The 22,357-nt window shown below is 37.3% G+C and overlaps 4 protein-coding genes across 7 annotated transcripts; 1 reads left to right on the top strand and 3 right to left on the bottom strand.

The window, feature by feature from the left end:
• The first annotated feature begins 131 nt into the window (after nucleotides 1-131).
• On the top strand, nucleotides 132-5,738 carry LOC103935610 (type I inositol polyphosphate 5-phosphatase 12-like). Its single transcript, XM_009345382.3, has 11 exons — nucleotides 132-1,528; nucleotides 1,644-1,896; nucleotides 2,170-2,980; nucleotides 3,094-3,218; nucleotides 3,291-3,375; nucleotides 3,531-3,693; nucleotides 3,794-3,834; nucleotides 3,921-4,188; nucleotides 4,327-4,450; nucleotides 4,529-4,889; nucleotides 5,014-5,738. Exons 1-11 carry the CDS (start codon nucleotides 661-663, stop codon nucleotides 5,356-5,358), a joined length of 3,444 nt encoding a protein of 1,147 aa, XP_009343657.1. The 5' UTR covers nucleotides 132-660; the 3' UTR covers nucleotides 5,359-5,738.
• Nucleotides 5,684-9,363, bottom strand: LOC103935611 (ankyrin repeat-containing protein At5g02620). Of its 4 annotated transcripts, none has more exons than XM_048583834.1 (4): nucleotides 9,047-9,363; nucleotides 8,163-8,707; nucleotides 7,405-7,814; nucleotides 5,684-7,010 (listed from the first exon to the last, which is right to left on the bottom strand). In XM_048583834.1, the coding sequence occupies exons 2-4, from the start codon at nucleotides 8,644-8,646 to the stop codon at nucleotides 6,144-6,146; spliced, it is 1,761 nt and encodes a 586-aa protein (XP_048439791.1). In that variant the 5' UTR covers nucleotides 8,647-8,707; nucleotides 9,047-9,363; the 3' UTR covers nucleotides 5,684-6,143. The 4 variants fall into 4 exon arrangements, with proteins under 4 accessions (XP_048439791.1, XP_009343660.1, XP_009343658.1 ...); XM_009345385.3 differs by having other exon boundaries at nucleotides 8,163-8,728; XM_009345383.3 differs by having other exon boundaries at nucleotides 9,026-9,363.
• A 4,180-nt stretch (nucleotides 9,364-13,543) lies between these two features.
• LOC103935608 (polygalacturonase-like) lies at nucleotides 13,544-15,438 on the bottom strand. Its single transcript, XM_009345380.2, has 4 exons — nucleotides 14,959-15,438; nucleotides 14,560-14,849; nucleotides 14,105-14,333; nucleotides 13,544-13,891 (listed from the first exon to the last, which is right to left on the bottom strand). Exons 1-4 carry the CDS (start codon nucleotides 15,436-15,438, stop codon nucleotides 13,673-13,675), a joined length of 1,218 nt encoding a protein of 405 aa, XP_009343655.1. The 3' UTR covers nucleotides 13,544-13,672.
• Nucleotides 15,439-17,910: 2,472 nt separating this feature from the next.
• LOC103935607 (polygalacturonase) lies at nucleotides 17,911-19,776 on the bottom strand. The gene is made up of 4 exons (XM_009345379.1): nucleotides 19,321-19,776; nucleotides 18,946-19,235; nucleotides 18,245-18,473; nucleotides 17,911-18,129 (listed from the first exon to the last, which is right to left on the bottom strand). Exons 1-4 carry the CDS (start codon nucleotides 19,774-19,776, stop codon nucleotides 17,911-17,913), a joined length of 1,194 nt encoding a protein of 397 aa, XP_009343654.1.
• Nucleotides 19,777-22,357: the final 2,581 nt, after the last annotated feature.

The following is a 22,357-nucleotide window of genomic DNA, read 5'->3' on the forward strand; positions in this document are numbered from 1 at the left end:
TAAATTTTAGAATTTATATATATTGTTTATCGCCGGACTGATTGCTGCCGGATGCTTTTAAATTTTAAAATTTGTGTAGTAAATAAATTAAGTCACGTTTATTTAACAGCAAACAATATGGTAGTGATTGTAGTGGTGGTGGGCAAAAATTCAGCCTCTAAAATGTGTAAAAGGAAGGCAAAGTTGGGTTGACACACCTGACACGTGTACGGTCAAATTGTAGGCGCATGGTCCACGGAGGAGAGGAGAGCACAATGCACTAATGCAGTGCATTCATTGGCTATGGAATATAAGCCCCTCCTAGTTCTGCGGAGGCCTCTCTCTCCCCCTCGCTCTCTTCGCCTTCCAACCAATCCAACCAATCCAACCAACCAACGAACGTGCTCTCCTCTCCTCTCGGACCCCCCTTCCCTCCCATCCTTTTGCAAGTTTAGAGTTAGACCCCTTCTTCTGTCTCTCTCTCTCCTCTTTTCTCCTCTCTCTCTCTTCTGGTTTTGTTCTCCTCTTTCTTTCAATTCTGATGGATTTTCTACATTTTTCGTGATGATATTCATCTCGTTCAAGTAAAGATTCTCTGTTGGCTAGCAGCTCATTGTTAGCTAGCTCTTCATATATTCGTCAACCAACATTACAACATCTCTTAGTTAACTGATTAGTACTATGGAGGAGAGAAGTGAGGACGACGTCAGGGACGCATTGGCCGGCCTAAGCAACGCCCCTCCGCCCCGCAAATCCCATTCGTTGAGCCATCAGCTGCGCCCAACCTCCGCCCAAAAACGCCACCACCAAATACGCAAACATAGCCTCGACGACGTCCACGTTGTCCCCAAGAGCGTCCATAACAATAATAATGTGGACTACTACGACTCTTCTGACGACGATTTCTTTCCTTACTCCACCTCCAACAGCAGCAGCACCACCACCACTAGTAATGCTGTTGGCGGTGCTGATTACGAAGTGTACGTGGGCGGCACTCACTCCCATAGGCTGGACCAGAGCCTCTGCATGGATGATGGTGATGATCCTGATGGCAACAGAGAATGCCAGCCGTTGCCCGAATTCATTGGCAGTGGCGGCGGCACTGGCATCTTCAAGGTTCCAACTCGAGCCTCTGTCCATCCTGGTCGTCCCCCCTGCTTGGAGCTGAGACCCCACCCTCTCAGGGAGACACAGGTCGGCAGGTTCCTCAGGACCATTGCCTGCACCAACACCCAGCTGTGGGCTGGCCAGGAGGGCGGAGTCAGGGTCTGGAATTTAAAGGACGTCTTTGAACCTGGCTTTGGTATTACTAGCAGAGTCATGAGGGGCGATGAGGATGCTGCCCCATACTATGAATCCGTCAACACCTCTCCCACCCATTGTCTCACGGTTGATACCGGCAATCGCTTGATTTGGACTGGCCATAAGGATGGCAAGATCAGGTCTTGGAAGATGGACCAGTCTTTGGATGCTTCTACTCCTTTTAAGGAAGGTCTTTCCTGGCAGGCCCACCGTGCTCCTGTTCTTGCCATGGTTTTCACTGCTTACGGTCAGTCACTCACTTGTTACTCTTCATCAAGTGCTAGTGTATTGCTTGGTGTTTTTTTAACTTTCCCATGTAAATGTTAATATATATGATATCATGTTGCTTTGATTGGATGCAGGTGATATGTGGTCAGGTTCCGAGGGTGGTGTTATCAAAATCTGGCCATGGGAAACCATTGAAAAATCTCTCTCCCTAAAACCCGAGGAAAGGCATATGGCAGCTTTGCTGGTGGAGAGGTCGTGCATTGACCTCAGGAGCCAAGTTACTGTTAATGGCGTCTGTAGTATATCTTCTCAAGATGTCAAGTGTTTGGTTTCTGATAATTTCAGAGCTAAAGTTTGGTGTGCCGGTTCTATGTCCTTCTCCTGGTGGTTAGTTTTCAATTTGACACCTTCTTTGTGTTAGCGGTGTGTGTGATATGTGTGTGTATTGCTACATGTTTTACACGGTTAACACAATTCATGTTTTTGTATAATGATCAAGAAAGGGAAGAGGAAAAACCTGCGATTTTCTGCAGAATTTCACTCTTTCAGTATTGTATGTTTTCAGGGAGATGTTAAAGTTTCAGGGTGTATCGTTGCTTAGGTAGAGATTCTAATATATAATTTTCATTGGAATTATTCTAAAAGGTTTTGATTTGTCAGGGATGCTCGTACAAGAGAGCTTGTGAAAGTCTTTAATGTAGAAGGTCAGATTGAGAATCGAGTTGACATGTCAGCAGTGCAGCAAGATCAAGCAGTAGAAGATGAGATGAAGGTAAAATTTGTTTCAACATCCAAAAAGGAGAAATCCGGGGGCTTTCTACAACGGTCGCGTAATGCTATAATGGGAGCTGCAGATGCTGTTCGACGAGTTGCAACAAGAGGGGCTGGAGCATTTGTAGAAGAATCCAAGAAGACAGAAGCGCTAGTGCTAACTGCGGATGGCATGATATGGAGCGGATGCACAAATGGTTTACTGGTTCAGTGGGATGGAAATGGTAACCGTGTGCAAGATTTTAATCACCATTATTCTGGTGTCCAATGCTTTTGCACTCTTGGGACACGAATATATGTAGGCTATGTGAGTGGCATGATTCAGGTATTGGATCTTGAGGGAAATCTGATTGCAGGATGGGTTGCACACAGTAGTCCAGTGATAAAACTGGCCGTTGGAACTGGTGTTGTTTATAGCTTGGCCACCCATGGTGGTATTCGCGGATGGCACATCAAATCTCCAGGACCTACAGACAACTTGATACGTACAGAATTGGCTGCAAAAGAAAGTGTATATGCCAAAAGAGACAATGTTAGAATTTTAGTAGGCTCATGGAATGTTGGTCAAGGAAGAGCATCTCAGGATGCACTAATGTCATGGTTGGGCTCTGCTGTGCTGGATGTTGGCATTGTAGTTGTCGGGTTACAAGAAGTAGAAATGGGCGCAGGCTTTCTTGCAATGTCTGCAGCAAAAGAAACTGTAAGATCCTTCAATGATGTTGTGAACTGCTTATTTTTTACTTTTGACAGATACAAAATCTCTATTCGTTCTATGGATGGATTGATTTATTTACCATTATTTTCCTTTTGTAGGTAGGGCTTGAAGGGAGTTCTGTTGGCAACTGGTGGCTTGATAATATAGGAAAGGCCTTAGAAGAAGGAAAAACTTTCGAACGTATGGGTTCTAGGCAGCTCGCTGGCTTGCTCATATCTCTTTGGTAAGCGATTATCCTTGTGGATCTTGTCCTCATATATTTCTTTCCTTTTATGAGCTCATAATCCTCATATAGGGTAAGAAAGAATCTCAGAACACATGTTGGGGATATTGATGCTGGAGCAGTTCCGTGTGGCTTTGGTCGTGCCATTGGTAACAAGGTTTGTTCCTCACCGTTCACAGTGCTCATTTGGCATGTATACAGAATTAAATATAGAATGGAGTCAGTTTGATTGTCTGCTCAGTTTCTTAAACATATCGGTTTCTTATTCCTTATGAAAAAAGGGCACTGAACAGACTAATTATGTTCAAGCAGGGAGGTGTTGGTTTGAGAATCCGAGTCTATGATCGTATAATGTGCTTTGTGAACTGTCATTTGGCTGCACATTTGGAAGCTGTCAACCGCCGTAATGCTGATTTTGATCACATTTATCGAAATATGGTCTTCAACCGGTCATCTCTACTTAACACGGCAGCTGGTATGCTACCATACCTGTTTTTGTCTTGTTCTTGCCTTCTCTACATATTTATTCTGGCTGCTTTATTCTTCTGGCTTGCCATGGGTCCTCTCTCTTGCAGCTGGTGTCTCAACTTCTGTTAATATGTCCCGAGCTCCAAATGTATGCACTTGTTCTAGTTCGTAAATCAATCCTTTTATCCATAATTTTATATTTATTGGCCAAGTGTTAAACAATTGGTGATTTAGGCTGTCAGCGGCAACACTGAAGATGTAAGGCCTGAATTAGCTGAAGCAGATGTGGTTGTTTTTCTCGGTGATTTCAATTATCGGCTTTTTGGTATATCTTACGATGAAGCAAGGGACTTTGTTTCACAAAGATGCTTTGATTGGCTCAGAGAAAAAGATCAGCTCAGAGCAGAGATGAAAGCCGGGAAAGTTTTCCAAGGGATGCGTGAGGCACTCATCAGATTCCCTCCAACATACAAGTTTGAAAGGCACCAAGCAGGTTTAGCAGGTATTTGGTCTAGCGGCAGTCAATTTCTGCATTACTATTAACGCTCTTGGTTTCTCTTACACGAGTAAATTGTGCATATCTGTGAAATTGAATTTTCCAGTGTGTTGATTTGAAACTTTGTCTATGCATCCTTTACAGGATATGATTCTGGTGAGAAGAAACGCATTCCTGCCTGGTGCGATAGAATAATATATCGTGACAATCGGCCATTACCAGTTGCTGAGTGCAGTTTAGAGTGCCCTGTAGTCTCGTCAATTATACAGTATGTTCTTCTTCAGGGATAGTTACCTATAGTCTCTTTTCTTCAATTGCTCTAAACTTGGTACCCGATTTTATATAGGTATGAGGCACGCATGGACGTGACTGACAGTGATCACAAACCTGTCCGGTGCAAACTAAGTTTACAAATTGCACATGTTGATAGATCGGTAAGGAGAAAGGAGTTTGGGGAAATTGTAAAATCCAATCAGAATATCAGGTCTAATCTTGAAGAATCAAATTATGTTCCAGAAACTATTTTGAACACCAACAACATAATCCTTCAAAATCAGGACACGTCCATTTTGCGTATCACTAATAAATGTGTAAAGGATACTGCCGTATTTAAAATCACTTGTGAAGGCCAGTCCACTGTCAAGGAGGATGGGGAAGAGCTTGACTATCGCCCGAGAGGTGCCAACGGGTTTCCTCGATGGCTTGAGGTATCACTTTCTCCCTGCTGCTTCTGTTATGTCCTATAAATTTTCTTTTCCTTTTTGGAGTGGAAAATGCAGGCGTCTATTCTTCTAATTTACTTCTTTTGTTTTTTTAAACATAAAATAATAGATCACACCAGCAGCAGGCATGATCAAACCTGAACAGTCTGTGGAGGTCTCAGTTCATCACGAAGAGTTTCATACCTTGGAAGAATTTGTTGATGGCATCCCTCAAAATTGGTGGTGCGAAGACACCCGCGACAAGGAAGCGATTTTAATGGTCAGTGTCCAAGGTAGTTGCTCAGCTCAAACATGTAGTCACAGAGTTCGAGTGCGGCATTGCTTCTCAGCCAAGACCCGCATGGACTCAAAATCCAACAGCTCTAAAAAATGCCAGGGAAGTCCAGTTCAGAGGTCTGAAGTTCGGCAACCTAACATTTCAAGCGAAACCAACTTAAAAAATCCTAGAAGCTAAGCTAGTATCGAATACTTGATAGCATGAGGCAGTTTATAGAAACATGGATCATCAGCTGGTAACAGTGAAGATGGATCTGATACAATACCGAGTGCATTCTTTTCGTTAGAAACTCTAGTGTAAAGCAAAACATGGTGTAAATACTCTCTTTGAAGCCTGTTGTTTACTTAAAAGACAGTTTAGGGACAGGTTTTATACGTTCAGTGTCATGCCATCTCTCTCTGCATTATCCTGTCTGTTTTCCTTCAGGCTTCGTAGTTTATTTCCGATTTGTTTCCGATCAATAGATAAACGCAGAAAAACAAAAGAGACGAACTGAACAATATGATGTGAAAAGGGTAGTCGATATTATTAATTATAAAGATCAACTGTTATTACAATACTTTGCAGACAACACAAGATAATGTATAATCTTCTAATACTTGAACAACAGCAGTTGGCAACTTGGCATGGAACATTCATTCAGTTCGGTATCTGCAACAGCCTCACAGGCTCACAGCCCTTAAGGATCAAACAAACCATGGATGTCTGAACTCATAGCAGAGACGGTAACCACATACCACACACAGAAGAACCATGGAGAGATCACAAATGACGAATGAAGCAGATACATGTGTCGTCCTTTTACTTGCTCAACCGCGATACTCTTACTTTCTTCATATATACTCCATATTTCTAGTTTAAGAGATAGATGCTTCACATCAATTCAGATACTTAAAATCTGAATCGGATTGTGAAGCCACAGGTCACCCGATCCGTTGTGTTTCATTTCTCCCAAATGAAACTTAAAGCGCATACATCCTCTTATATTCGCTGTTCAAAATCTCGTGTTCTGATGCCATAGACATAGAGAACGAACGAGACTTACTCTCAGCTCTCCGGATGTTCCTCATTTTGCTCTCCTCTATCCTATGTAAAATGACACAATAGCACATGGAGCCAATGGTAGTAAGCATGATTGTGCTGCCTATTACTGTTGCATACACTGCAAGCCACCTCGAGTGTGAGCCCACCACCACATACGTCAGAGAAATAAAAGCAATCGAAATGAAGAGGCAAGCTAGCCACATGAGCTTGTTAATCACAAACACAAGCTGCTTTTTTGCCTTCTGCTCAATCACCACCACAGATGTCTGGACTACCACAACAGCCAGGGAGATGAAGAGCGCCAGGCTGTCAAATACAAAGAAGATGATGAAAGCGGCATTATTTGCTATGTGCGCTTGTCCAAGCGTAAGCCCTGTCGTTTCTTCCTCAACATATTGGCCAGGAACTGTGAATATGGCTGCAAAAGCAACAGTGGCAATCAGCACGGCAACAATAGTGGCATTGTTTATAGCATTGTTGAGGCCGCTAATGTGGAGCTTTTTCAACTTTTTTGCAATTTTCTGGACTCTGGCACCAGTTTGGCGGGTCTGTTGAAGTTGGGATTGGACATCGTGCTTTATGTCACTCACAGTCTGCTTCAGCTGCTTTGCTGGATTTGCAGGTTTTCCTTGGTCTTTAGAATTGGTGGCCCCTGCTTCCTTTAACACGGCCACAAGTTCTGGACTCCCATATTTTTCTGCAATGTCAAGGGGGCTCTCTCCAGCCTTGTTGCTTGCATTGATGTTACTACCCTCTTTATTTATGGACAACAGACGGCGTACATTCTGCACATGAAGTACATGAGAACATTGAGCAAACAAAATTATATTACCAGCTAGCTTGCAGATTTTCAGATTGGTTCGGTTCAAATGAACTCGAAATCACATAGGAGAACTACAGGTGTTGCCATTACCACATACGAATATCATACACCAATTAAGCACCAACTATGAAAGTACCATACCATTCTTCAGAGTAAAGCTGTAGCATACATTTTGAGTAAAAATATCAGCATGGACATAATATTTAACATGATTTCTCGAGACCTATACAAATGGAAGCTAGACCCCATACCTAGTATAGAAATTTGGATTTAAAACGATGAAGACTTGAATCATTGATATTATACATTTCATTAGGTTAGTAAATAAAATTGAAAGAAAAGAAAGGAGGAAGCACCTCAATACGGCCCTTCCTTGTGGCAATGTGCAATGCATTGTTTCCCTTGTTATCTTCCACAGTCAAAACTGAGGGGTCGGGTTTCAGCAACTCCAGCACAATCTCCTCATTGTGCCCCTTCACGGCCATGTGTAGTGCAGTTTGGCCTTTAAGATCAGTTCTAAAAGCAGCACTTGGATCCTTGCGTAGTAAGGACTTGACTACTTCCAAGTGCCCCATCCTTGCTGCTGAATGAAGCACAGTCTTTCCATTATTGCGGGCTATCTTGGCAAGATTTGAGTCAGTTTCCAAAAGGAGATTTACAATATTAATATGCCCCTGAGTAGCAGCTGTGTGTAAGGCGGTTGAATTCGATAGATCTGTGGTCATTGCCAGGTTTGGGAACACATGCAGAAGTTCTTTCAACACCTCTGAAAGAAAGAAACAATTTCAAATCATAATGACGCACATGACGAAGGAATATTATGTGATGGTCTCCTAAACATAATTAGGCTCTTATAGGTCACCAGACGCATAAGGTGACAAGTAAAGTCTCTCTCTGTGTGTGTGCACGCGCGCGTGCATGTGAGTGAGGAAGGCACAGTTCAGAAACATTTCAAAATCCAGCTTCAAGAAGATAATATGTTTTTCTGTAACACCGAATTACAAAAATTGTGTTCCTTTTTTCCATTGCATATGAAATGAACATTATAGAACTGCTTCTATTAAAATATTATGAATTTCAACAAATGAAATGGATATTCATACTACTATCTTACCAAGATGGCCCTGTCTTACAGCAATGTGGAATGGGTCGTAGCCATTTCTGGCGGCGATGGATGCAGTTTGAAGGTCCATGTGCTTCAACATTTCCCCAACAACCTCAGCATGCCCATTCTCCGCTGAGGCATAGAGGGGGGTCTCTCCCTCCTGGTTCATCTTCGACAATAAACCAATTGACTCAGTGCTGTTACAATTCTGAAGAATTTCTCTGACTCTAACTAAATTCCCTGCTCGAGCTGCCAAATGGAGTTGGGAATCACCTCTTTTCCCCGGTGACTCTTTGCTCCTCCTCCGTTCACCGCCAATAAAGCTCAGCTGCTTCTCCATAACTATCCGAAAACTCTTCTGCTTCTCCATAAACCCGCGAAAACTCTTCTGTTTCTCCATCGCTCCTCGAGAACTTGACTGTTGCTCGATTGCCCCACTGAAACTTGGTAGTTTTTCCATCCTTGGAGCCTGAAAACTGCTCTGCCTCTCCATGACCAATTTCGCAGAAACCGGTTGATCTCAAACAAAATCCAACTTCCTAGTCCTCAGAATCCTGATTCTCAAATCTCAAATTCTACTTTTCCATGATCATAACCAGATAAACAATTTCAACCAAATTTATTTCCTTACAGTAAACTAATAATCACAATTCTGCAGATATATAGCATCTCAAGAAATATGCTTTCCAATCTCTACTTAATTATTGGAATTCCAGTTCTTTGATCCAAAAAACTACTTAACCAAACTGAAACTCGCCAATTTGGAATATCAAAACCCGTTGAATAATGAAAACAACAGAACCCAGAAAGGAATCTAAATCCAAATCCAACAGATGACAAGAAACAAAAGTTGTATACCAATTACAAAGTACCTTGATTGTGAAGCTTTATACCTTATTCTAGTGCTCTGAATCCGAAAAGCTAGAACCTTTAGATACCACGCGGCTGAGGCTGAAACCCAAAACCAAAGGCTGAGACTTTGATCAATGATGGGGTATCATCACTATCACCTTATCAATGAGTAACACAAGAACCACACCCCACCAACAAATTTCTTTTCTACTCAACTCGTACAAAACTACATGAGAATCGAGATTCTATAAGGAGACAAACAGCAAGGACAAACGACTGCTGACAACACCATCTATAATTCTATAAATGATACTCGGGAGAGGAGACTCAGTGGAGGAGAGTCCATGATGCTTTTCACTTCCAAGTAAAGATAATGTCTTCTATACGGTCATTATGAGTAAAAAAAAATAATAATAATAAGATACTAGAGTGTGTTTAGTCGCATAATAATATAGTTTAAATTTACTTTTGACGATAATTGAATTTAAAATTTTTTATTTACCAATGAAGAGTAATACTATTAAAATATACTACTAAATAGCTAATGTTTTTTCTATTAAAAACGACGAATGTGTTTAGGGTGAGATGTATATCTCTACTTGGCCCCATTCATGCCATACCCATATGCATAAGAATATCCGTCCACAATAATGGACATATATCAAGGGATCAGTATTTGACATTTAAAGGGGGAAAAGGACTTTATTCTTTTCCAAATCAAATATCTCCAGTCCAGTGAGATAAATAATCACACAAATACATAATAATTAGAGATAATATAGAATTTTTTTTGTTTTTGTCTTGCAAGAGTTGTATTGAGAAGAAGAAATAAAGAAGGATACATGATACATGTGCATCCCCATAATTGAAGAGGAAAAGAATCATTCCCAACTTTACACACACACACACACACAAAGAATTAATAATTAATACAGAGGATAAGTGACCATCTACCACAGTGGTGGAGAGGAATGATGTCTTTGCACCATGGTGAGTTCAAATCTCGTCGGCTTCCTAATTTAATATTTAATCTAACAAATCTATTATTTAATAAACAAATTAATGTAGAGGCAAAGGGAAGTAATATATATACATACGTATATGTGTTGTATATGTTGATCAATCAGTATCCTTAAAACATAAAGAGTTGTTAATAAACAACGAATAAGTGGTGATAGCAACAAATATAAGTATATTGAAAAAGAAAAATTGCAGAAGATGCATGGCATGTGGAGTGTGGAGACACTCCTTGTGGGCACCCCCGGGCCACAATGTGGCAAAGGTCCCTTCCCTACGAAAGGGAAAAAGAACAAGTTAAAAGAACAAACGGCTCGTTCCGCAGACGGAGAGCTAAACAATACAGAAAAGAAAACCAAAGAATAAGTGGAGAATGAAAATGCGACTTCAAATTCCCTTTAAAATTATGGAGTTTTAACGAAAAACTCACGGTATTGTTCACTTTAACAAAAAATCACATTTTTACACTAAAAAATCAATCATGTTACTATTCATTTTACCCTTTATTTTGTTCTTATAATTAAAACTCAAAGTTTTCAAACATTTTTTATTAGTTTTCCTTTAAAATTAACATATATAAATTGGTAGTTGATCGAATAGCAGTGGCAGACCGGCAGTACTCAATCTATGTATGTCCACAAATCACAGATCCTCATGGCTAAATGAGGAGTTTGTGTCAGGTATAATGAGCACACCCCAAACAATATGCAAACCGCAAAGTTTAGACCATCTTCAAAAGAAATGTTAAATTTTAATTAAAATGTCAACTAATCACTTTTGACGGTAAAATTGCTCCAACCGAACAGTACTTTAGCAGACCTGGAATGGCAACAAGGCTTCTAGCGTCAATTTCAACACTACCTTAATTTGCATTTTATTTATTTTTTTAATTGGTACGTCCCATAATCGACCTGAATATAAAGCTTTAAAAAATATTTTACTGTTTATTTTATTATTATGGTAGTAAAATAATAATTAACATACTAGTTGGAATACAAATAAATTTGATAGCATGCTTCAAAATAAACACATCAACCATCAATTAAGAATTTGAATAAAAAAATTAACATATTTATTGGAGATGCTGGGTAAAAAGAAGTCAATAGAAAATTAATTATTTAGTTGTTTACAAAAACAATTAATTATTTTGCTTACAACAACTAAAATGGCTTAAGAGAGTTGAGGCCAATGTTGTATGGTACTATGAAGCATGTGAATAACAATCTTCGACAAAAAAAAAATGTGAATAAGAATCCATTTGAATTTTCAATCCCAAGTTTGAAAATATATAAAGTCGGAAGGAATTTGATGAATGGAACTTTGTTGATAATGACTGCCAGCTGCATTGAATTATTCATCAATCCTACAGCTCTTATTGGCTCAACTTACATGAATCAAAATTCGAATCTCTCTTCCTCTTTTCAACGGTCTAAATTTCTTGATTTATAATTTAGAACTACGAAATCCATAATAGATCTGAATTTTATGCTGGCACTTGATAAAGGTCAATGACGTAGGTCTCACAATTACGTAGGCAAATAAAAAAACAATTTGGATATTGTATAGGATAATAATAATTAGACAAATAGATAGTATAACAATTTGGAGAGAAACATGAGCTGCTCTGTAATCTAGTAATATACATTAGGATAATGCTAGAAATATTAAATTTTCAAACTAAATTATGTAAATTTAATTTAAAATTTTAGTTTCTTTAACATTACTATATTGTACATTACAAATATGAGATTAAAGAGGAACCCCTCTTTCTCTCCAAACCTAAACTTTTAGGAGTCTTCCAAAATTTTAACTGTAGATTACAATATATGAAATTTAATTTGATTTAACCTAATGAAAAACATTAAACTTTTAACTGTTTGTAGATTAATCTACTTTTGTTTCATTTCACATATGTATTTTATCTTTTAATGCTAAGTTTAAAAAAGGCATATGTGTGTGACTGTGTGTGCAAACTATGAAGTTGACATGTACCTAATGTTTGTTGAAGGAAGATGACATAGCCATTGGCATATGTAATTATACAATTAGTTAGGCATGCAGTCCTTTTTGACTGAGTATCAAGATCCGAGACTGCGCGCGGCGGTTCTCCATTTTTTATTTCTTTCTCTCTTGCTTTCCAGTCAAATAGGGTTACGGACATTCGTGTGCGAGACATGATGATGATTCTCTTACCAGAACAGGGCCAGTCGGTCAAATAACACAAAAAATTCTTGAGTATTTCGGAGTATCGGTGTGATAGAATAGTTAAATATTTCAAAGATTTTAATCGTTAAACTTTTAATTTTTATACTTCTACATAAAAATTAGCAATTAAAAATCTGAAATATCCAAAAAAATCCCCAAATACCCTCAAAACTTGTGTGCAAATTATAAGCATCAGCATATCATCATCTCAAACGATCAAAGTTAAGTTTTGATCGTACGTGCTGATTCCGTAGTTATCATCTAATTACTTAAAGTGCATGTTTGAGATCATCACCTTCATTCGATTTCAATCTGATGACTGTACTGCTGATTTCTCTACTTATTCTAATTAAATTGCGTTTGACCAGTGATCAATCCATATCTATTTTATGTTGAAAATCAGTTGACCAGCGACGTTGGATCCATATTTTACATGGGTTCATTAATTAATGCCTTAATGGTCAGTTTTAAATTGAATAATTTGCAGTGAAGGACGTTATATGAACATATATATATTAATATAATTTATGACAAATTGCTTAAAATCGGTATAACAAACTGTTTAAAAGAATTTAGTTCATATACAAATTGAAAATGTTATATAAGTTCATATGATATTTGAGAAAATTTCCTATTTGTAATTTATTTAATCTTGCATCATCAAATACGGATGCAACTTGTAATCAATTTAGATTTTGATTAAAAATAAATTTTACATGACAGAATTAAAAAGATTTTAATAGACTCTACAATTCTATATAAATTTTTTGTTTAAAAAAAAAAATTCTATATAGATTTTGGCAGATTCTTACTTTATCTTCTATTTGGTACGGGGTGAAAATAAATCAGAGGGAGAGGGTTGGGTTTTTAATGACATTTGGTATTTATACTACCCATCCTCAAATCTATCAAAATCCCTCGCCCATACCTAGACATTTGTGGACTTTTTTAAAATCATAATTGACTACCTCTAAATTTGGATGTATTTTTTAAAATCCTTTTAACTCCTAATTTGACAATACCATGATTTCAAAATCTTTGATGGTCTTTTAGAATCCTAATTGACTACACCTATTTTAAAATGTATTAAAATTTCTATCAAATCCTAATTTGACTACACCTTCTTAATTTCTTCTTTGTGATGGGAATGAAGCTGATACAATATCGGTATTAATTAATTTAACAAAAACTCATTACAATATTTCAGAAATTCGATACGTAGAGATATATCCACTTTCAATAGGATTGATATACTCCAAGCAACACTCAACCATGGAAGCTCTACAAATAACTGCATCCATGTCAGTGTGCAAATCCATCACCATTGATCAGTGGTAATTAATCTTGATACAATCATACAACCTGATCGATATATGTCTTATGCTGTTGTAAAATCACGTACGACACACGTACATAATTCCCTTAATAATATATAGATCAATTATCTATATACAAGAATCTGGCATAAGCAGTCCAGTGCTGGTTCCACCAATGTTCTTGCACGAGGACGTGGTAGGTTTATTCAGATATGTAAGCTTGATGTCTTGCAATCTAATCCCTGTACATGGAGTGCTAGGGCTGCAATAAAATGTTACTGCCTCTGCCGTTCCCGACGTCCCTTGTATGTTTCTGTATGTCACTTGACTAATCTTCACACCCGAACTCTACAACAACAGAAAAACTAATAAGCTAATTAGATTGTTTATTATATGAGGAAAATTGAGGTTCCACTGTAAAATTAATTGGTAATATGGAAAGTAGCTCAACTCTTATAAGCCCTTGCAAGATTTCCGCTATTGCGGCAAAGGACCATCTGGATTTAATTTAATTTAATAGATATGTAATTAAGGGAATATAATATAGGATATTAACTTTACCATAGAAGGACAGCCTTGGTTATTGGGGCAATAATCCTGGTCAATGATGATGGGATTTTTAACGTTCCTCATTATGATGTTTTGGAAGAGAATGTTCTTAACGAAGCCAGTGCTGGGCCTGGCCCATGACTTTATTCGTACTCCATTGTCTGATCCACTGAACACCGCATTCGTTAGGGTTACATTTTGGACACCATCTTCCTTGAGATCCTTGCCTAGACTTCCAATGCTGCATTAGATACAGAGTCATCAGGTCACATCCAGATATCATGAGAGGCATTACTTTAATTCGTAATTAAGCTATATTTTTGCATCAATGTTTAGGCTGGTTATTAATTAAGTTAATCTTTTCTACATCGGAGTCCATTACAATATCACATGCTAATTAAACCCATCCCAAGTTTGTGTTACTTAATAAACCCAACTTGTAAATAAATAAGACTGATCGACTGTACCTTACGCCGTGTCCTGGACCACACTTGATGTTGCTCATATAGAGGTTTCTGGTGCCTGGACCGATTGATATGCAATCGTCTCCGGTTTGTAAGATGCTGCCCGTGATGGTGACTCCGGTAGAGCTCTGCACATGAATGCCATCTGTGTTTGGGCTTTCACTCGGAGCGATCAGCTTCACGTTTCGAACGACCACATTGTTGCAGCTGTTGACTACAAGGTGGGTTGCCTGACTGTTGATCGATGTTAAACCACTTACCAGAACGTTGTTTGCCCAATTGAACGTTATAGACTGCACATACATATATTATTATTATTATTTTATTAGTATTATGTTAATTATATATATTATATTAGTATGGTGTAATTATTATTAAAAGTGCATATTTATGCGTACTTACCCTAGCTCCAACAGGGCAACTCTTACCGGATTTCCTGCAAGCCCATAATGCAGACCCCCTGGCATCGAGGGAACCACCGAGGACCCTAAGTCCGGTGACCTCAATGAATAAAATCCAGTAGCCTGAGTTTCCCAAAGCCCTATAGTCCGTGGGGGCCACAAGGGTTCCGTCTATTCGAACTGTAACTTGTCTGGTCTTGCATGGACCTCTAAACACCACAGCCTTCAACAAGAACCTTCCTTTGGGGATGTACATGACAGCATTGCCCTGCCCGGAGCTGCACGCCGATGCCCATGCCTTGACGAATGCTTGGGTCGAGTCCGTCTTCCCATCTGCTCGTGCACCAAACTTCATCACATTGTAGCTAACTTCCGCTGCATTGGAAGACTCCAAGAACAATATGCTGATCTTGAAAAACAGCATTACTGCTGCTACATAATAATTATGAATGTTGCCACAGAAGCTTGATGTATAGGCCATTTTTGTGATGCTATAAGTACTTCTGATGTGGGGTTGGATATGAAATATATATTATTTTGATGGAAATAATTGGTATAAGTAATTGGATTGGGTTTGGCTGCTGAAAAAGAAGCAGTACTTTGGAGGTATTTATAGTTGCTTATTATTCCATGATAGGTACCAGTACATATTCATATCATATATGTATGTGTATATTAGAGAAAGTTAGCGTAGGAAATTATAAAATGGTGGAGTGCAGGTGTAGCTTAATTATATGATAAAATTAACAAATCATCAAAAAGTATTATTGTATTTGCACGTCGCCGATCGATCGTTGGCTTTAGGGTTTAGGGTTAGATACATGTGTTAGGTAGTGATATGTACGGAGACATGAGACATATATGCATAATGCATGTGACAGCTTATACTTATATATACGCGCAGTAGAGAGAGAGAAAAGAGAGAGATTATTAGGCGGCGGGCAAATGGCATTATTAGCATGCATGTGATGATATATGATCGAAGTGATCTTTCCTAGTTTCTTAGGGCTTTCCCATCTGGCAAGGCACTTGCGTACGTAAGGAATGAGGTATATCCCTCATCTTATACGTATATATTGGTTGTGTATAACATGAGTTCATATATCCATCTAAGTTTTGCCACGTGACACGTGGAAGAAACCCGGAGCAGTGGCTGGCGGAGAAGTCGCCGATCAAACAGCCTTAAACACAGGTCAATATTATTAATTCCCCTTCTACTAAAATCATGATTAACTGAATTAATTGAAACTTAATTAATTAAGCTAACACTACGTACGTACTGTGTGAATTGTACTGGAGGTCGAGGACAGACATTTCTCACCTCTATCACATTACTAATCTTTGGCAGCCAAACATATATGACATGGGCCATATGCTCTTGCTCATCACATACGTAGCACTAGTAATTAAATAGTAAATATATATTATACATGTTTATCATCGTCATCATTTCTTTTGCACCCCATTTTGACTTCACTCAAACTTTTAATGCTTTTTGGGTTTATAATTCTTAATCGCATACATTGTTTTCATGTAAACCTCTTCAGAAGTACGTAATTGCATTGCTTCATGAAGGGGTGGATTAATACTTGTATACGTGTATATGAATAACGAAATATTTAATAGTAAAGGGGTGAATTAATGTACAACATATTTTTAACTTGGCGACTGACGGGCATCCCTATTAATTTCATAGGTGTTCAAAAAAATAAGAAAGGGTGCCTAAAGATGCCTAGGCGCCTATTTAGACCCACCTAGATCGGGTCTCTCAGTTAGACAAATAATAGATAACTTCCATTTTGCATTTTATTTCCAATAATTTGTTAGAGACTTGTTGAATACTTGGATCCTCATATTTTGAATATGTTCTAGTACTTTATAATTTATTTGTCATTCTATTTGCAATTTATGTATCCCAATACATTTTTTATATTTTAAAGTACAAGTAGACATTTATTTATATGTTAAATAATAAATTTAATTAAAATTAAAAAAACTGCCTAGGCTTGGGTTAGCCTAGACACCTAGGCACTAGATCCCTGCTAGCTGCCCGACTAGCACATAGTGCCTTTTAAAACTTTGCTTATCGTGAATTAATTAGTATCTCCTATATGACATTCTACACCGAATAATGCTATTTCAACAAATTCATGGATTACTTGTAAGTTCTCTCTCTAACGGAAATAGACTCTAATTGTGCATGTGGGATCTACATGTATTTGATAGATATTCGTAAGTGACGTAGGTCTAATCAGTAAATGCGGTAGTCCAAATATTAACATTCTAAGCCTTGTGTATGACAATTTGATAACGGGGAGAGTTAAACTCCTAACTCCATACATTATATTTTATTTCCTAACTAAAGAAAGGTCCAAATATAGCTATCTATATTGTAATCCGAAAAGTAGAGAGAGGCAAACTTATTCTTCAAATTAATCAAACTAAGTTATAAAGAGAATTGATTTGTAAGGACAAGTTAAGAAGCTTGAGTTGTAATTAAGCAACCATGTGAAACGGTTCAATTAAGTTGGGGAGCCAATAAAAATTACGATGCACGACTTTATTAATTTTTATCTATCTACACTACTCCATAATCATCATCAAGTTCATGCATGTTTTATTCAGTGCATGTTACGGACGTTGATTAATAACTAAATGCTGGTAGCTTATCTGCCGATTTTAACTTATGCTGAAAGAAATACTGGATATTATTATAAGAATAACTGAACTGAATTGAGGAAAGGGAAATGAACAATTTATATATTAATTATGCAAAATGCAACTTGCAAGGCCTGGAGACTTGGAGTCTATATATACAAACACAAACCTCTTTTTTTTTCTTATAATATAAAAATAACAGTAGTTTACATTGGGAATCATATATAGATCGACAAGGGAAATTAGGGAAAGGACATTAATATTATTAATTATCGTGTGTTTATGATTTGAGAATTCAGAAACAACTCCTTGGTATGATCACTCCGCTACTGCTCCCACCTGCATTGGCACAGTAGGACTTGGCTGCTGCCTTGAAATAAGTAAGCCTTATGTCTCGCACTTTCAGCCCCCAGCAGGGATTACTAGGGCTGCAAAAGAAATTCATGGCTACTGGCGCCGTAGATGTTCCCTTTATATTCGTGTACGTAACTCTACTGATCTTCACGCCAGAATTCTGTACATTCGTACGTAGATTACAAATTAATTAAAATGGTAACCTTGGCAACTAATCAAATAATTAGGAAAACATTAATTAGTACAATCTAGCAGAAATAAATATGATTGGTTACCTGACGAGGACAGCCTTGATTACTAGGGCAGTACTTTTGATCAATCATGATGGGGTTGCCGACGTTTTTCATGATAAGGTTCCGAAAAGAAATGTTTGTTACAAAACTATTGCTAGCTCTTGCCCATGTTTTGATCCGTACGCCGTTTTGGGTTTTAGTGAAGACTGAATTTGTTACCGTCACATTTTGAACTCCATCTTCATTTGCAGATGCACCAAGACTCCCAATGCTGTGAATACATAAGACGGAATTTGTTACCGTCATATTTCGAACATTAACGGTACTCATGGATCGATGACTGAAATTCATTTGGGTTTTTTTTTTTACGTGAAAGCCCATGAATAGTTTCATGACAAATTTTATTAACTACATTAAAATATTTGAAAAATGTAGAGAAAAGAGAAAAGGAATATAATAGTTGTTTTGTAATTGTATGAATAAATTGACTAATATAAAACAAAGTTAGAGCTAGGAATATATACAACTTATCACCTTGCTTAGCTCTCAAGACAGACTAACAAACACTAACAATCTCTAAACTCATCTGCTAAGTTGGACCATAAACCTCTATTTTATCCCAACCACTCATATTTCGACACTTGTTACTAAAAAGTTTAATATTCGGGACTAAGCCCGTGGGCTTCTGAGTATGAATTATAACAATATATATTGATACGTAGGCGTGTGACTGTCATGTTTACCTTATTCCATGACCAGGGCCACAGGCAATGCGTTCAATCCACAAATTCTTGGCGCCTTCGCCGATTGATATGCAGTCGTCTCCAGTCATAATAGTAGAGGCAGTGATGGTGACCCCCGTCGAAGCTTCTATGTGGATGCCATCCGTGTTTGGGCTTCCACTTGGGGCTCTTATATATACGTTTCTCACTGCCACATTCTTGCAGTTGTCGATCGCCATATGCATTATCTGGCTGTTCATCATTCTTAACCCGCGCACCACCGCATTATTACACCAATACAACGCCACTGACTGCATGCACGCAACGTCCATATAATTAATTAAGTATTAAAATATTAATTTGAATATATATATATATATATATATATGTACGTACCCTTGATCCTGCTGTGCAACTCTTGCCGGATCTCCTGCATCGCCAATATGAATTTGCCCTAGCATCAACGGTCCCTCCGTACACAAGGAGCCCTGTGACCCTTATGAACAAAATCCAAGTTCCAGTGTTTCCAAGTTCCCAATAATTAGTTGGGGCAACTAGACTAGCCGCCGCATCCATCTGAAACACAACTCTGCTGCTTCTGCATGGGCCACTAAACACTACCGGCTTTATCAAGAAACTGCCTCGAGGAACGTACAAGGTGGCTCCGCCCCTAGCTGTCGACAAGCATGCCAATGACCATGCCCTAAGAAATGCTTTGGTTGAGTCTGTTGTCCCATCTCCTCTTGCACCGTAGCTAGCCACATTGTACGATGCACCCACTGCATAGTAATTTGACGATGATTCAAACAAGGATATCAAAAACACCAAAATAACAACAATCTTAGGCGCCATAAGAGCTTGATGGAAGGATGAAACTGTAATATCAGAATTGGACCCCATATATAGATGGAATTGAGATTTGTATTTTGGACCGACAGTTGGCTAACTTAAATGTTACTCCATTGTTATGGTGCGCTCAACAATTAATGTGATGATCATATGTACTGTACGATACATGGTGGTACAGAAAGAGTTGTGTAAATTTCGTTTTAATTAGATCGAATAATCACACATGATCATCATCTATAGATCAAGTTTCCATTGTCTACGTATATTATATATACTATTTTTTTCATATATAAACTGCTTACCATGAATCGTACGTATTGCAGTGCGTAAATATATTCATATATAACCCTTATATATCATTGTTTATCAAATATTTGATGCAAGTGAAACTGGATATGTCTCCAAAGAGGTAACGTGGGAATTCTTAGAACCGGAGCATTGAGCATGTTGGCAAGGATTTTGCTAGGGTGGATTACAGCGGAGCGGAATATTTTTGAGTATACTACACTTGAACGTATTCATATTCAGATATTCATATATGTGAAGCGTAATTGTATATGTTCATGACTTATGAGCCATATATGTGACATGGGGAAATAATTAGGAACTTACAGGGAAAAACTAATGAGATCCAAAGGCATGGGTAGCTTGCAATGCATCTTCTGGACCGCGGTACCTTATCTGAATTTGATCGTGGGCTAGCTTTCATTAAATTAAATAGAAAAATATATAGTTTGCTTATTACATGTAAAGAGTCATTTCTTCTTACAAATAAATTAGAGTTTGACGTGTATTATGACCATTATCATAAAGAGGTACGGAGGTAGTTGAGGCATCTCCAATAGAGGTAGCAATTGGGTAGTAAAGTTAGATTTGCTATTTTCAAAGGGGACGTTGAGGGGGTGCGAAAGGTGCTATCGCACATGACTTCAAATTTGAAGGGGCCCCCAAAATTTTTGTCACCTAATATTTATATGTAATAATATTTCATATTTAAAATTACTTTTGTTATGAAATAATATTCTATATTCAAAAATTGATTTTGTTAGCACTTTAAAATCTCATCTTATACTCCTTATAATCGTAATTTTTTTCCTTTCTAAATATAAAAATTTAGAGTACAATAAGATATTTTGAGTGCCAATAACACACCATAAAAGATGGTATTTTTTCAATATTATTATATAATAATGTTACATATTCAAGTGAAAACTTTAAAGTTAGAGTTTTTGAAGTTTGTTTTCTTGTTTGATTGTTTAAGATTGAACTGCTTTTGATTACTTAGTGAACGTTATGTATGTAGCTCTTTTTACTTATTATAAATAACATTTTTAAACTTGCAATCAGTGAGTGCTAAACTTTGTTTTGATTTAAGTGATTGTTTTCTAGCGTCAATACATTGTCCTACATTTTTTAAGACTATCTTAAGGAGGGGCGCTTTTATAAATTTCGCACAGGGCCCCCAAAATCTTAGAGACGACCCTGGCTATGTTGTGTAGGAGAAATGCATCTCCAACAAAGGTAGCAACAAAATTAGTAAATTGAAGAATTAATTAGCAACTTACCTTGCACTACCAAATGACCTTGTATATTTGCAAGGTCAGTTGCTACTTTCTTCAAGTTAGCAAATTGGGTCATGCAATATATTTTTATTAAAAAATATTGTTTAGTAAAGAGTTTGAAATATATAAGATGATTATTTTGTGGGAAGCTAGTTTTTGAGGGATATTATTGGGGTTAATAACAAAATAAGAAATATTGAAAATTTAACTTTCCCCCTCCAAACTCATTTTTACTAGCCTATAGCCCATCATATAATATTTATCCGAATAAAACCTAATGATCAGGATCCAACTAAGCAACTTACCAAATTAAATTTGTGTGTCCGTTTTTATATTTTTTGGATCCCTAATATACACCATCTAAGCCAGTATGAAAAGTTTTTGTAATTTTGTTTTAATTGATCACGTGCATTGAATTTGGCAAGGTCTTGTAGCCATGAAATATGGTTCTAGATGGAGGAATTAATTTGGAATTTTTTTTAATTTTGACAATAAATTTCAATTTGAATATACCTAATTTAGTGTTTATTTTCAACAATATCTATTGTTTAATTTTATGAAATAAATTTACCTATTATGAAAATTAATTTTATGAAAAAAAATATTTGTTGTTTAATTTTATGAAAATAATTTACCTACTATGAAAATTAATGTGCCTACTTTTTAAATTTGTAACAAAATTAATTTACCTACTTCTTTTTATGGTATTGGTATACATAAATGTAGAATATATGTCCGTATATATTTGATCTAATTAGGTTTTGGATTGGAGGAGTTCACAGAAAATTAAAAATATATAAAAGAAATTAAATGTCTAAAAGAAACATATGGGAAATTTGGTGGCATGATTTTGTAAATAAACACAAATTCAAGGACATCTTTTATCAAACATGACATCATATTTAATTTTTATTTTTTTTTGTTAAACGATAGCTTTTGTTAAATTAGATGTTAGATTAGCCACCAACGGGATTTGAACCCATGCCGTCATACAATAGCTCAACTCCTTTCCACCACTGTGG

This window comes from the organism of the source record quoted next, unplaced genomic scaffold (genome assembly GCF_019419815.1).
Source record: "Pyrus x bretschneideri cultivar Hongxiangsu unplaced genomic scaffold, Pyrus_bretschneideri_v1 Contig1, whole genome shotgun sequence".
Taxonomy (NCBI): Eukaryota; Viridiplantae; Streptophyta; class Magnoliopsida; order Rosales; family Rosaceae; genus Pyrus; species Pyrus x bretschneideri.